Source organism: Sinocyclocheilus rhinocerous, unplaced genomic scaffold (genome assembly GCF_001515625.1).
Source record: "Sinocyclocheilus rhinocerous isolate Xijiao unplaced genomic scaffold, SAMN03320098_v1.1 scaffold1841, whole genome shotgun sequence".
NCBI lineage: Eukaryota > Metazoa > Chordata > Actinopteri > Cypriniformes > Cyprinidae > Sinocyclocheilus > Sinocyclocheilus rhinocerous.
Window position 1 is genome coordinate 889,556 of NW_015666172.1, and position 16,285 is coordinate 905,840.

The window sequence follows — 16,285 nt, forward strand, 5'->3', positions numbered from 1 at the left end:
CACACACACACACACACATATATATATATATATATATATATATATATAAATACATACACACACACACACACACACACACATATATATATATATATATATATATATATATAAATACATACACACACACACACACACACACACATACACACACACACACACATATATATATATAAATACATACACACACACACACACACACACATATATATGTAATTTATTTCTGTGATGGGAAAGCCGTCTTTACTGTCACTTTTGTATGGAAGGCCATTTCTGCCACAAAATAATAAAAAAGTAACTGTGACTACCTCACAATTTGGACTTTTATTTCTCACAATTCTGAGAAAAAGTCAGAATTGTGAGATATATAAACAGCATTGTGAGATATAAACTCATGGTTCTGAGGGAAGAAAATACAGAATTGTGAGATGTAAACTCAGGATTCTCAAAATTCAGAGTTTACATCTCACAATTTTTAGTTTATATATCGCAATTTGTTTTGTTTTTTTCGCCACGGAATGTAAAAAAAAAAGGTAATTGTGATTTTTTTATCTCACAATTCTGAATTTTCTTATCAGAATTGCAACTTTATATTTCGCAATTGCAAGTTAACATCTCTTTTTTCAGAATTGCTAGTTTATATCTTGTAATTCTGAGTTCAGAAAAAGTAAGACTACTAATTAAGATACGTTTTTTTTGTTTTGTTTTTTTTGTGGTGGAAACGGGCTTCCATACTTTTGAGCAGTTTAATTGATGCTTGCCTGTTTATGTTATTAAGCCTAAATGTAAATTTTTATGCCTAATATTGCATAGGAGGACCAACTTTCTGATGTCCTGACGGAGATTCGGGCGTTGCGTGCTCTGGTTCTGGCTCAGGGTCACAGGATCGACGTCCTGGAAAGGCAGCTCGCCCGTATTGAGGATGGAGAAGTGTGAAGGAAACTACAAACATATCACAACACGTAGCCTTACCCAGATTCAGAAAGCTTCACTGAAGGGTTATGGGAAATGTAGTTCCATTACTGTGGCATAGAGATACAAAGAAGTAATTGAGCTTTGAGCTTTATCAGTATACTTTGGTTTTTAATGCACTGAAATTCAATATCCTAAATGCTGCTCATTTTGTGCTTTTAATAGGGCTGTTACATCAGGTACTCACTACAGCTAACTACAGACTTTGAAGTCTAAATTTGCTTGGGTCACTATTTGCATAAACATGCAAACTTTAAATAAAAAGCAGACTTGATAATCTCTTGTAGCCTGCATTAAGACGGCATTTATAAACGCTTCTACTTAATGAAAGTAGTCTGAATCTTGAAACCTTCAGGAAATGTAATAATCTAACATGCTGAATTGATTCCTTTTTTCACTAAAGTTCAATGGTGTTTATCAACATAAGTACATTGACTAGCACTGTTCTTGGGTTTAGCTGCCCTCAACAGCTCCTCTCTTCCATTTGTATGTCTTAACACATGTAGCATTGATTTTTGGATGTTTTAGAGTTTAATATGTGGACACGTGAGTAACGTGATAGAAACTGTACTTGGTGTTGAAGGAATTTGTGAGCTATCAATATAACGAAAAAACATTAGAGCAAGAGTTTTGGTAATGAAAATAATAGTGCAGAGCTTGTAGGATGAAAAGCTGTCCATTTCACACCAAAAACAAATCTATAATTTTTTTTTACATGTGTTTGGACATGTTTTAAGTGAATTCTGTATATTGCAATCAAAATTTTACTTCAGATCTTTTGTTAATTCATATTTTTTCAGGATTAGTTGATTTTTTTATTATATTCCCATTACTGCAAGACAATAATAATTTTACCATACTGCAGTAAAAAAAATTTTTTTTTCTACATTTAAACCAAATTTAAGGTAAAACAAATACCACTATGATATATAAATGAGAATAGTTTTACATTATGGTAATGCAAAATGTGCTTAATTGTCATAGAAATGTCGTGATTGTCATTTAAAAAAAACGAATTACTCTCGATTTTCTTTTTTTCAAAATAGAATTATTATTATTTTATTATATAATATAACAACATATAACATTTTTATATTTTTTCCTTTGATTTGGGGTGGCCTGGACATGTTCTTGACAGGTTTGTTGAGATTCATCCTGTACCTCGATGAATAATTGGGCTTCATTCCTGTTTGATTGAATCTGAAAAATAATAGTAGAATGATGTGATGTTGATAGGCTTAGATGGTGTTGTTTTTGTATTTGTTAGTCTTAATCAAGGGCACTACAATCAGGAATGACTCAAACCGAGGGTCGACTCATCCTCCTCTGTGAATGATTTTAAGTCTAGCTTTATCAGTTGTATATGTTGTAAATTATCTAAGTATCCATTTACTTAAAACATAAGTGCTGACTTAATCTGTTCTTTTTAATAAATGACATTCACCCATTTCTACTGTATATCATTCGCTTTTATTATTCATCACGTTACAAGCATCAGGCCTGTGGTTGAGGTCAAAACAAATGTTTAGTGCTAATTTTAGACATGCATGCGTACTAGCTAAGTGCTAGACAGCGATTTCTACTGTAAGTGTGCACATTTCCTGGCTAATCTGGAAACTAAGAAGTAGTTAAGGTTAATCAAGGCTAAACTAAATTTCTACAACTAAAATGGCATGTGCAGTGATGTTAAAAACTGATTTAGAGATACTTGACCTGCTATGATTGAGAAAAATATTTTTTCTTAAACCAAATTTTGCCTGCATCTCGACTCTGTGGCCCTTCTCACATATAACTTGTAACTTGAGTCGAAAACATGTTCAAATGGTATTTAAAAAAAAACAATATGTCACGATATAATTGCAACTTTTGTGGTGTTGTGTAACAAACACAGATATCGTCTTTATCAAGGCTTTTGTTACATTGTGCACTGTATCTCTGCACTGCACAAGCAGTGAAGCATTCTTGTTTTCATGGTTCATAGCATCTTTAAACTCAGCATTTACAACAGGATGTGGTCTAAGAGAGACTTGCGCTTCATCACACAATCTCTAGCAAAAGGAAACTATGTTCCACTCAACTCTTCCTGTGCGGACTCTATATATAAGATATTTTGCACATGCTCTCTTTTGAAATATTGGTTTGACTATAAAATGTGTGCATATTTAGTCAATTCCAAGTTTCAAGATCAGATGATCGTTCTAAAATTCGAGCCAAATTTATTATTTTTGAATTCTTATGCATATTTCTTTATTACATTTACTTCAACATTACCCACTAAACTGCTTTAAATTTGAATAACCATTAAAAAAATTATGACATAAATAAATATTGAGAAAGGGTTTAGAATTTATATTTTACATCAAAATCAAAGTTGTCATCATGTTCTTAATTGTGTGCGGTCTCTCTCTCTCTCTCCCCGCCCTTCTTTCCTTCCTATAATATGATCATGACAGATTTGAATGTTCTATTTTATGCTCTCGTGGGCTATGGGTTTAAGGGCAGCTGAATAAAGGTGAGTTACTTTTGCTAGATTTTTAATGTGTTTTGTATTTTTTGATTTCTACTGGCATGTGCTGCGTATTATTTTATTGACAATATTTATGAGCAGCACTTTTCCTAAAATGCATTTTTAAAATCTGTATACAGACATGCTCATAAATGACAATCTCCGAGAGTCTATTGTTTAATATTAATGTTCTATTTTCACTTGCGACCTCTATTGTAAATAAGCAGTATTTTAGAATCATATTATGCATGGGTCTTTTGGAAACATGTAATGCAGGTTGTTTCGAACACAACAGTTAATTAGTTCATTTTTCCTTCTTTGAGTATTTGTCATTTGATCCAGTTTGGCACACGACTTTGGCAGTCAGACACATTTGCCCGTGCAAGAAAATTGCTGTGATCCATTGGGGCCGTATTTGAGCGCATGCACAGCTGCATTAGCAAAACTTGTGATTTGCTGTTAAGCGCTGTTAAGTGGTTTGAAACTCATTTATTTAGACATAGGCAGTGTTAGGTTGTATAAGGGGATCACAGAGGGGTGCATTAAGATTTTTCTTTTGCACAGCAATGACAATGTGAAAAGCCAAAGTGATTTCCTGCCAAGTTTTCATGCAAGCATGCTTACTTCCGTGCTACTGCACTTCAGAGGCTTTATCAAACGCTGTATGGCGGGAGCTGCTGTTTGTGTGGGCAACGAAGCCACAGTTTATTACAGTCTTTGAAACATGTTGCAAGTTTCTGAATACCTACCCACACTCTCAGAAAAAAATGTACAAAGCTGTCACTGAGGCGGTGGCCTAAGGTACAAAAGCTATACATCTTTGTACTTGATTTACCTCTAAATGGTATGAGTACCTTAAAGGTACATTTTAGTTCTTTAAAAGTAATAAGTAATTTAATAAGTATCGCTTTTTATTTCTCCTCTTTGCTATTACTTGTTTCACTTCTGTTTCAGTTTTTATAACCACTTCTTACTATGTGTAAGTTGTTGTTTTTTAGCATGTAAGTTTGGCAGTGTTATTTTTTAGGATTACTGATAAACTACTGTCATTTGCTTTGTATTATTTGTATTTGTTATTTATTTTAATTTTAGTTAAATTATGTCTGAAAATATATAAAAGTATGTGGTATAGTATACATATTAGTACCTTGTAAATGGGTACCACCTTAACTAAACTAAAACTACAAACATAAAAAAAATGTTACTTGAAATAAAATAAATAATACCATATTTCAAATGTTCAATAAAACACATTTCTCATTTTCATTTAGTGATGTACTAAAATAATTACAACTAAAACTGAAATAAAAATGAATAAAAACTATATAGACATATTTGAACAAAAAATCAGTAACTAATTAAACTGACAAAAACACACAAAAATGACTAAAACTTAAAATGAAAATGGAAAATACAAAATTAAAAACGTAATATTTAAAAAAAAATAGCATCTTGATACTAAAATAACACTGATGAAGACATTGTGTATTGCTATGTATTCATGTACACTGAAAAACATTGGTGTAGAAATATTTTCACTCAGAAATTGCTAGTAAATTCACAAATAATTACAAAGAAATGCAAGTAACATATTAAATTTGAAATTTTGAAATAGAAGGACTGAAATGGTATTTTCTTGCTAAACTTATTCCAATAATCTTTATTTACATGTTCATAAAAAAATCATTTTTTACAGTGCACTGTGTCCAGAAATTTTGTTTTTACTTGTATATTGTAATCAAAATCAAGTATAATTTGAATAAAAGTATTATTTGGATCTTTAAAATTGTTTTATCATTTAATTAAATGTATAATTCGGAATGTGTCCCTTAATTCAATCATTGCATTAATAAATCCCTGTGTGTTTCTCTTTGCACTCTCTTTAGTCATCATGAAGCAAAATATGAATAAGGACAACACCGCGACTGTCCTTGCCCTCCTCTTCATTTGGATCATACTTGTTCTGGCTCTGCTGTACTTTTATAAAAAACTGAATGCAGACACAAATGGACAGTACACCGTCCAGCGCATAGTCTTCGCCCCTGGCGGCCTACGGGATCGATTGAGGCAAGGAGTCGGGGTTGTGGAAAACAGACTCGGTGTCCGCATTTGGCCTCAGCGGCGTGATGACGAGGAGAACATAGGAGATAATGACGAAGAGGACAAGGAGGGTGAAGGTCGTGACAAACAGAATGACAGTTACACGGAGGAGGGGGAACAACAGGAGCATGATGACGACAGAGATGATTCTTCAGATGATTATTCCAGCGTTGACCTGAGGGAGAGGGCAAAGATGCAGATGGAAGAGAAAGAAGAGAAGGAGAAACAGAAGGAGGAGAAGGAGGAGGCAGCAGCGGGAGAAGAGGATAAAAGTCAAGAAGTGAAGAATGAAGAGAAAGTGGAATTGATTGTAGATCTGACGCCGTTTACTGGTAGTGCAATTTGGTCTAAGGAAAACAAAGATGGAAATGACTTGACTGCTTTATGAAAAGCTCAGAGACATTGCCTTTGAATTTAATAGGCGGGAAATAAAGTGGCTTGGCCCAGTGGGTGGCACGAAACATTTTTTATAACTTTGAGTCAGTTTAACCCTGTAAAGCCTGAAAAATCTGTTTTTTTCTTTTAATTAACAGTTTATTGTCATTGACATACCATTAAAACAAATGTTAAAAAAGGTTTTCATATGTGTTTGGGCTGAAAATCAATGATATGTTCATAAGAATACATTAGAATACTTACATAAAATGCATGTAAATATCTGTTTTCACTCTAAATCTTCCAATAAGATGTCATAGTAAGATAGTATTTAAATGCTTAGTTTTATGCTCCAAGCTCTGTATTTTTCTATTTTGGGGGCAAAACATATAATGCAATGCTATACAATGATGATTGAGAGATGGATAAATAAATGTTCCTATCATATTTGATATTCACATTTAGTAAGTTTTCATCTTGAAATATTACTAACAATGCAAATTATTCTTACATTTACTTTATATCAGTAAGGATTTCGAAGCAAAAAGGCACGTTTACCACAGTCTGAAGGGGGATGTTTTTATACAATTATACTAAAGGACATTTACTTGCTAAAAAAATTGGACAACAGAAGGCCTGTAGTAGATTGTACACAACATTGTTTTTCAGGAGAAAAAAAATTGGATCATGTTGATACTTTTGAAGCCTTAGAAAGTTGTGTATAAAATATGAAACAGTAGGCTTTATAGGGTTAACTTTAAAAGTCAGTAAAACGGTTCCACACCATTTTCCGGAAGTTGTTAGTTTTATGCACTTCCTGTTGTTTTTTTTTCTTTCTGCAAATGCTGACTGTGTGAAAATACATTTTGAAACTTGTTAACATTTTTAAGAGGTGTAAATATTTTTCCATTAAAAAATATTTTCATGTCAAAGTGGCTGTCAAAATTGTCTAGTGTTTTCATATGGCCTCACTGATGGTCAGTCTCACAAAACCCATCAAGAACATGTGTAGAGCATATCAAATCATGAGAAATAATATTTTGTTTAAAGGGGTCATATGATGCGATTTCATTTTTTCCTTTCTCTTAAATTAAGCCAAGGTCACAAATGTGACCTGGACGTAACATTTGCCCTGATGTAACACTAGGGCATCGTACCACTAACCATTTTGAGGCTACAAACCATGAACCACATCTCTTATCATGGTTGGTTATCAACAGGGTTTCATGGTTTAGGCCAAGATTATGATGATGATGTATATTTGCTAACTAAGACAATGTTTTTTTTTAAAGGTTTTTAAAGTCATAAATAAATACAGAGGATACTAAATTATGCCATTTTAAAGGGGTCATATGATGTTGCTAAAAAGAACATTATTTTGTGTATTTGGTGTAATGAAATGTGTTTATGCGGTTTAAGGTAAAAAAAAACACATTATTTTCCACATACTGTACATTATTGTTTCTCCTCTATGCCCCGCCTTTCTGAAACGCGTCGATTTTTACAAAACTCATCGGTCTGAAAAACGAGGTGTGCTCTGATTGGCCAGCTATCCAATGCGTTGTGATTGGCCGAATACCTCCGGAAGGCCAAATAAAGTGCTTTTGCTTTAGCACTGAAACACACAGTGTCTCCCTGACATGCTGCATCAACACTGCTGCTGTTCCTGAAACCATGCCTTCTTTCTTTGCGTGCACATTTGGGCGGCCTTATGCAAATCTTCCCACATAGCGACGTAGGTATGTGGGGGCGTGTTAGAATGAGCCGTTTTAGGTAGGCGTGGCTGACTCTTAACTTTTATAAAGAATATCTCTTTGTATTTGAGACTTTAGTCTTTGCAACTTTACAGATCTTCTTTATGCACCAAGAGCTTGTAACACTCCAAAGAGAAAGGAAAAATAGAAATCGCATCATATGACCCCTTAAAAGTCTAAAGTACAATCACAGACCCACAGTCCTGGGGATATTGCTTTAGTAATTAAATGAACATGATGTATAGGTCATTTCACATTTCATAATTATAGACTCGATTTCAGCACTGCGCATAGTGAGGGGATGTAGCTCAGTGGTAGAGCGCATGCTTCGCATGTATGAGGTCCCGGGTTCAATCCCCGGCATCTCCACTTCACTTTTCTTTCACGAAGACAGTAGGTAGCACTTGAAACACAGAACACTAATACAAAAATCACTTTGATTTCATACTATGCGAAGACAATCGCTGAATTTATAGATTTTATATCTGTAGAAAACCATCGATTTTGTGAAGATTTTGGGAGGAGATACTTGAGTCAGAAGTTGCACTCCTGCGCAGACCATTGGTCGGTTAAACGCCAGTGGGCGTCGAAATCACCACGCCATTGGTTAGTTTAGCCCAGTGGGCGTGGCCACAGACGCACGCAAGCAATCGAAGAATCCTGCACATTCCTTACTAGAATAAGAATAAGATTTAAATGTCTTCACATAGCAGTAGATAAAACGAGTCATGTCGTTTAAGAGATCTTGAACTGCGTGTTGCCTCGACTGTGCATTTAAAAGAAAAATAATGCAATAATTCGATTAGTATTTTCCTCTGAGAAAAAAAAAATCTGGGACTATTGTTATATCGCGCGGATACTTTTTTGCTCAAGTTAAGATGGATTCGCCCAAGCAATTACCTCCTTCTTCAACGATTTGAATGCAAACGAGTAAACAAGAACGATCTCTTATTGGTGAGTGCTTGCATGTCTTAATTCGTCGCATTTTGGAGAAAACGGGCCTTTTGCTTTGCAGTGGGCTTGCATCTCGCACGTTCAGTTAGAAAATATGGGTTGTGAACATATTAGAATTGACAGATAAAACAAGTAACTGAGCCACCATCACAACCATTTTATATTTAAAGAGATTGAATATTAATGATGGCGAACAGATTTAAAGATCCTCCTTGCCGATTTCTGTATCGAAGCATGGACATTTTTAAGGATGCAGTGGAAGAAAATGCGTTCCTAAAATGTCTTGCGTGTAACAACATTCTGTGGCAAGCTGTTTTAACATTTATTGTCTGTCTATTTTATTACTAATTCTTCATTTTTATTTCTAGTAAGTAGCTATTTAACCGTAACTGTTTCTTTTAAATATTACTAGTACTTCCTTTGTTGTTGGTTTATATCCCAAAAGGGAAAAGTCATGTTTACTCATAGCAAATTCCATCTTTTTGCTGTTGAATTCTACAGGTATCTGTGGTTCAGATATGACTTTCTATTCACTGATTAGTTCTTATTCCAGTTGTTGCTAGGACCTGTTATGGTTTTTCTTGTGTCTGTTAAATAGACACGAACACCTACTTATTAGACACCAAATTAGTGTATTCCAATTGATACTTGTAACATTCTAAACTTATTAGTAAGATTAAATGGTTAGTCGTTACATATGACCAGTAAAAAGCAATTGTGACTAGAGGGGTGGAATATATATTTCTATTAACAGTTGAGATAGATACAAGTGTTTCTTAAGTAGGTACCAATGTCTAGTAAAACTGGAGTAGGCAGTTATACTAGTATTAGGTACTAGTAACGATACTAACAAGTAGCAAAGGAGTAAGTAGTATGTGTGTTATTACTGAAAATTACAGATGTACTAGTCATTTTTAGTTTGCTAATAAAAAACATGCAGCAGAAACATAAAATAGATACTAGTTAGTATAGAGGGAGGGATAAATGTTAACCCAGCTTGCCACAGCGTGCTGCATAACATTCCCTTTGTGGTCAAATGCATCGCTTGCTTATAAACGCACCTGTGCCGTGCACGGGAATTAGTCTTAGCAAAATATCTATAGAGTCTAGACACTATCAGATGTCATTATTGTGGACGTGATTTTATTTTTCTTCGTGTAGGTATGAGATGTTGTTAGCCTCGGCCGTGGTCGTCTGGGAATGGCTGAACGAGCACGGGCGCTGGCGACCCTACAGCCCGGCGGTGTCCCATCACATCGAGGCGGTGATCCGCAGCGACCCTCGCGGCGCCGGGAGCGTGGTACTGGGCCAGGTCGACTCGCGTCTATCGCCGTACATCATTGACCTGCAGTCTATGCACCAGTTTCGGCAAGATACCGGTGAGAGAGAACGAAATCGTACCTGATTTTATCATGCATCATCAAGCACATCCATTGTATTTTATTAATATGGTTCCTTTATTCTGAGATCAATCAAATGCGCTAATAATCTCAGCTCTGTATTGTGATGGCTTGAAGGCAAACGTCTGCAGATGTTTTGGAAGCTCATTGTGCTATGAAAATGTTTGGGCTGGGCCTCAAAACCTTCATTTCAGCAACAGTCTCTTCATTTTTCTCAAGTGAGATCACTGATAATCAGTTTTAAGCTTCATGTTTGTAATAAACACTTGTTTATGTGTCATGCAGTGTAGAGTTCAAGTGACTCTGCCATGAACTCTTAATGATTTTTGTCAATGCACATGAGAGCTTTGCTGGTGAGAAGAAAGGAATGATTTGAACCTAAAACAAGGGGCAACATGAAGCCGAAACAAAGGGGTGGATTGTTGGCTGTCAGAATTTTGGGAGTCTCCATCACCCATACTGACAAAAGCCATTGTGCAGGACTGACTAGACTTCATGGGAAGATGGAGGAATGGAGAGAATAGGGTCGGTGAAGGGTAGCGGCCCATCGCTCCAAAAACATGAGGGAGGAGGAGATGGAAAAATGAATGGTAGTAGAGCGAGGTCATGAAGGGGGGGTCGGATGGATAACAACTTTGTGTTGTTGGACTGTCAAATTCTTGAGACTAATTGTACTGTAGCACAGTTCTCTTGTACTTTGGAATCTGGAACAGACATGACAAGGCTTTATTTGTTTTTATTATGTCTGAAATGTATTCTTGAGGTTTGCTTTGGAAAGACATAACAAAAGTTATCTTGTGCTGTCGGTGTAATGTCACAGCTGTCGCTCAACTGTTGTAACATCCTTGACATTTTAATATGCGTATCTTTGCATTTGGCATTGTTTAAGACTCATTTGGCTGAAAACCCAAAACTGAAAATAAAGTTTCGGTAATTTGGAAAATGAACTCTGTTCAGGGTGTTGTGTTCTCAGATGATAAGTTAAACCAGGTGTAATAAAGTTGTTCTGCAATAAGCCACCTCTTGATATTTCAGCCTAACGTATTACATGTTATGAATTGCTGTTCTAGCATCGTTTTTGGTCTCTGTAAAGTATGTCCACACTGCTGACATGTTTACAAGTTTGTAACTTTTTCACATTTGTGCACAAAAAAAAAAAGACACTGACACAGTCAAAATGCATCATCGAAGAAGCTTTAATTATACGCCACTGTTTTGGTAAATGATTTCAGGCCTCCAAAACTATTTTGGCAGAATTTTTATTTATTATATATTTGGCTGAATATTTTTGGTTGCCAAAATTTCGGTGCATCACTAAGATATGCGCATGTACAGTTTGCATTCTTTCTCTCCAAGGTGGATCAATTAATAAGTCCCTACTTTTGACATTTTACATAACGTTTACTTCCGATTAGAAATAGCAGATAAAAAAAAAAAATCTGTGTATCTTCGGATGTGCTGTAACATTTGTATGTTATTTTTATATGTACTGTGTAAATTAATTGTAATAATTTAGTCATATAAAAAATGTATTTTTATTTCATAAATAATGATCATTTCTAACTTACAAAATTATTAATAATTATTATAATTTTATATATAAAAAAAAAATACAACTATAAATCTTCCGTTCATCTTCAGAACACAAATGAAAGATTTTCGCTCTGAAATTGCTAGTAAATTTCACAAATAATTACAAACAAAAGACAAGTAACATGTTGAATTAAACACGAAACTCAGAAGTGGGAAGACTAAAATACATTTTATTTACAGCTTCAAAAATCATTGTGTATAAACACTGCTTAATGGACATACATAGAGATCATAATTAAAATATAAACATTAAATTACAATATAATCTCATAATAAAATATATCTTGATTTGGGTTCCGAAGATGAGCAGTAGTCAAAAAAAGGGTTTGTAAATGTTGACAGAATTTAAATTTTTAGGTGAACTATTCCTTTAACTTCCTGTCCAAATCCCTGTTTTAAGGAAATACATTAACACAGGAATAGAATCTGTACTTGTCAAACAATTTTGTACAATGCCAGAAGTTTTGTTAAAGGTGCCATAGAATGGAAAACTGTATTTACCTTGGCATAGTTGAATAATAACAGTTCTGTACATGGAAATGACATACCGTGAGCCTCAAACACCATTGTTACCTCCTTCTTATGTAAATCTCGTGCATGCAAAAGACCACTGAAAAATAGGTGAATCAGAACATAACACCGACTGTGACGTTACAGTCGGGTTCACTAATAGTTACGCCCCCAACATTTGCATATACCCACCCATGTTCTCTGCCAGCCGCCAGCCGAACCTGCACAGGCGATTCATCAGAAGTTCTGCAGGTATTGTGAAGAAACAAGTGAGGATAATAAACAATTTAAAATATCAATGCATTCTATGGCACCTTTAAGCTAACATCTCTGCTCTTCCTTACAGGTACACTAAGACCCGTGCGGCGAAGTTTCTATGACCCGCGGTCGGCTCCGGGTCAGGGTTGGGTGTGGGAATGGGAGAACGACTCGGGCTCATGGACGCCGTATGACACAGCGGTGAGCATCGCCATCCAGGCGGCTCGGGACCGGCAGCAGCCCTGGCTGGACTTAACGCCACTGGGCTTCTGCTACCTTATAGACCTGCAGACTATGACGCAGATCAACGGACAGACGCAGCGGCGCCGACGCATCCAGAGGCGCTCAGATCTGGCCTACCCGCTTGTTTCTGGCCCGCTGCCTAAACCGCACGCGTGGTCATCCGCTGGAAGTGGTGGACTCTTGGGGGTGGGCGTATCGGGGGTTAGCGGAGGGAATGGCAGTGCCTATCCCAGCGGAGCTCTCCCAGCTTCTGCTATTACTTCACTGGGTCAACCATGTTCCTGCCAGCAGTGTATGCTAGTCTTAGGCATCAAGACCCCTAGCATGGCACAAACTCTCGGGCGGAAGCCCCCACCCGTACCCAAGCCACCGAGCCCAAAAGCGCCATCAAGAGGACACTCTTACTCGCTTACCCTGCCTCACCCTCCTTCCCTTTCCCGAGTCCTCTCGCCACATAGGAACTCCACCTCAGGTGCTAGTGGGGGCTTTGGACACTCCCTCTCCCTGCTGGGCTCAGCCACTGCCGCCCTGTCAATATCCTCCAACCGTCCTCCTCCACCTGCTGTACCGCCACCCCTGCCTCCTTCAACCACACCCCACACGACCTCCTCGCCCAACCCTACAGTACCTACACCCTCCAATGCCCTTATATCTACGGCAACCACCTGCGCTCCCACGCCCTCTGCTCGTGTTCTGGGTCCCGTGTCGACGGCATCAGCAGCGTGTGCCGCCCCGGTGCCGCCTCGCAGCAGTCTGGCTGGCCTAAGCCGTCCCGCCCTGCAGAGAATCGCCATGGCACAGTCACGGGCGCTCATTGCATCAGGGTAAGTCATCACGACTGGAGCTGTCTGTGATTGTAATGAAATGATACTCTGTTTTTCTAGGGATTACGGTCACGTCTAGATGGTAACCCTAACTTTAACCATGACAGCTGCAACTGTGAATCTCATGAGCATTTCACAGAATGAAGTTTACTATTTTCCAATGATGTACACTAGCCTTCAAAAGTCCGGGGTGAGCAAGATTTTTTTATTTTACTAAGCAAGGACTCATCAAATTGATCAAAAATGACTATTTTAAAGTTTTAAAGATTACTATTTGAAACAAATGTTGCTCTTTTGAACTTTCTATTTATCAAAGAGTGAAAAAATATTAAGCAGCACAACTGTTTTCAACATTGATAATAAGAAGAAATATCTCTTGAGCAGCAAATCAGCATATTAGAATGATTTCTGAAGGATCATGTGACACTGAAGACTGGAGTAGAGGTCTACACGGGTCCAAAAATTCGTACCCGAACCCGAAGAGACCCGTAAATGTGCTACACTGAACCGACCCGGACCCGTCTATTATTTTGAACGTTGGACCCGGGCCCGTGCAGAACCGAGAAATGTCAAAAATGTACTACCCGGAATCGACGCGGACCGTCAATTATTTGAAAGATGGACCCGAACCCGGCCGGGAAGACACAGACCCGACTGGACCCGATCGGCACATAGGCCTATTCCACAGCAAATTGCTATTAACAAGTCGATAAACAAGTTGCAAAAATTAAACTTTTTGTCTTACCTAATGTAAGAAGCCTTCTCCCTTGTACCTGACTATGATGCACACAATCCTCCTTGCCAAAAAAGTTCCATCCGTGTTATTCCTCTCTTGCCAATTGAAATGCGTAATCCACTCATTATTCCAGTTTCAAAAGTCCACTTGCTGTCACGGTGACGGATGACAAATGCAACTTTGCAGTTTTGCATTTTTTGTATCTCGAGTCAACTTGCATAATAATTTAGACTGTTTGCCCATTTGGATTATAATAACGATTGCTCGTCCAGTGCCATGGCTGCTGACGTTAGCTTTACTTATTTGCTATCATCTCTGTGCTCTCTGAGCCGAGTCTGAGCAAAAATTTTAGATATAACAACAAGACAGTTCATTCATAATATTATTTTAAAAATAATCAATAATAACTCACATCACTCATGAAGGTATCCATTACCACCGTGCGTGTGCATTAACTCCGCCCACCTTGCTTCTGATGATGTCGTTCGTTTTTTTTCCCCACCTTATTTCAAATTACTGACTCACACTTTTCTCATCCTAATTTTACAAGTTGAAAGTTACAAAACAACACACGCACAGCGCTGACTGACTCTGATAACGGCCGGGTGTTCTCCGAGTCCGATCGACTCGGGTAATACCCACAATGTTAAACAGACCCGGGACCCGAAGTAATAGATTTGGGACCCGACCCGGACCCGGCTGACCATTTAAAATATAGCCCCGAACCCGTACGGATCCCGGGTCGGGTCCCGGGTCCTCAGGTCTCGGGTCCTCCGTGTAGACCTCTACTCCAAATCGGTTAACTTAACTTAGTCCCTATTGTTGATTTTTCTGAAGTAAATAACGTTACGTGAATCGTTGCAGTTTTGCATTTTTTTTGTATCTCGAGTCAACTTGCATAATAATTTAGACTGTTTGCCCATTTGGATTATAATAACGATTGCTCGTCCAGTGCCATATGGCTGCTGACGTTAGCTTTACTTATTTGCTATCATCTCTGTGCTCTCTGAGCCGAGTCTGAGCAAAAATTTTAGATATAACAACAAGACGGTTCATTCATAATATTATTTAAAAAAAATAATCAATAATAACTCACATCACTCATGAAGGTATCCATTATCGCCGTGCGTGTGCATTAACTCCGCCCACCCTGCTTCTGATGACGTTGCTCGTGTTTTTTTGTTTTTTTTTCTCCACCTTATTTCAAATTACCAACTCACACTTTTCTCATCCTAATTTTACAAGTTGAAAGTTACAAAACAACACACGCACAGCGCTGACTGACTCTGATAACGGCCGGGTGTTCTCCGAGTCCGATCGACTCGGGTATTACACACAATGTTAAACAGACCCGGGACCCGAAGTAATAGATTGGGACCCGACCCGGACCCGGCTGACCATTTAAAATATAGCCCCGAACCCGTACGGTTCCCGGGTCGGGTCCCGGGTCCTCGGGTCCTCGGGTCTCGGGTCCACCGTGTAGACCTCTAGACTGGAGTAATGGCTGCTTGATTTCAACCTCTTCCACCTCAAATGTCAGAACCTTGAATATTTACAGAAAGTCTGTCACTCTAGGATGTGTACACACAGAGATAGCAAGCTCTGAATTATTGCTCTTTACACAACACATTTTTCATTTGGGAACAGACTAAAACTGCTGTAACATAAACATGACATTCGAGAACTGGAATCCAGTACATCCCATGTATTGACTTTTTGTGGTTATAAAGGGTTAGATTACTAGTTGATTTGTTTTCTTTGTATGTGGGCCTGTGCTGTGATGTGAAATGGTTTCACTTCTGTAATGGTTTATTTTTTAAGAAAAGGAACTTGTGTTTCAAGAATACTTGAAATGTTGTCACATTTAGGCCTGTTAAAGGGGTCATAATTTCAAGTTTTCCTTTTTCTTTGGAGTGTTACAAGCTGTTCGTGAATAGATAAGATCCGTAAAGTTGCAAAGACTAAAGTCTCAAACCCAAAGAGATATTCTTTATAAAAGTTAAGACTGGTCCACACCCTCCTAAAACGCCTCGTTCTAACACGCCCCCACATGTCTACGTCAC

General features: G+C 37.6%; 3 protein-coding genes and 1 non-coding gene across 4 annotated transcripts in view; all 4 read left to right on the forward strand.

Moving 5' to 3' along the window:
* Positions 1 to 1,699, forward strand: part of LOC107731878 (coronin-1B-like) — a 19,633-nt gene extending 17,934 nt beyond the window's left edge. Inside the window, exon 11 of the mRNA XM_016543068.1 lies at positions 811 to 1,699. Coding sequence (XP_016398554.1) covers positions 811 to 933 — 123 coding nt within the window. The 3' untranslated portion in view covers positions 934 to 1,699. The remainder of the gene's footprint in view (positions 1 to 810) is intronic.
* Positions 1,700 to 3,412: 1,713 nt separating this feature from the next.
* Positions 3,413 to 6,070, forward strand: LOC107731891 (101 kDa malaria antigen-like). Its single transcript, XM_016543078.1, has 2 exons — positions 3,413 to 3,481; positions 5,362 to 6,070. The coding sequence occupies exon 2, from the start codon at positions 5,367 to 5,369 to the stop codon at positions 5,961 to 5,963; it is 597 nt and encodes a 198-aa protein (XP_016398564.1). The 5' UTR covers positions 3,413 to 3,481; positions 5,362 to 5,366; the 3' UTR covers positions 5,964 to 6,070.
* Positions 6,071 to 8,001: 1,931 nt separating this feature from the next.
* On the forward strand, positions 8,002 to 8,073 carry trnaa-cgc (transfer RNA alanine (anticodon CGC)). The gene has a single exon. It is a non-coding gene; the product is annotated as a tRNA-Ala (tRNA).
* Positions 8,074 to 8,372: 299 nt separating this feature from the next.
* The window catches only part of dtx4a (deltex 4, E3 ubiquitin ligase a), a 19,980-nt gene continuing 12,067 nt past the window's right edge, over positions 8,373 to 16,285 (forward strand). Inside the window, exons 1-3 of the mRNA XM_016543142.1 lie at positions 8,373 to 8,658; positions 9,820 to 10,037; positions 12,508 to 13,486. Coding sequence (XP_016398628.1) covers positions 9,827 to 10,037; positions 12,508 to 13,486 — 1,190 coding nt within the window. The 5' untranslated portion in view covers positions 8,373 to 8,658; positions 9,820 to 9,826. The remainder of the gene's footprint in view (positions 8,659 to 9,819; positions 10,038 to 12,507; positions 13,487 to 16,285) is intronic.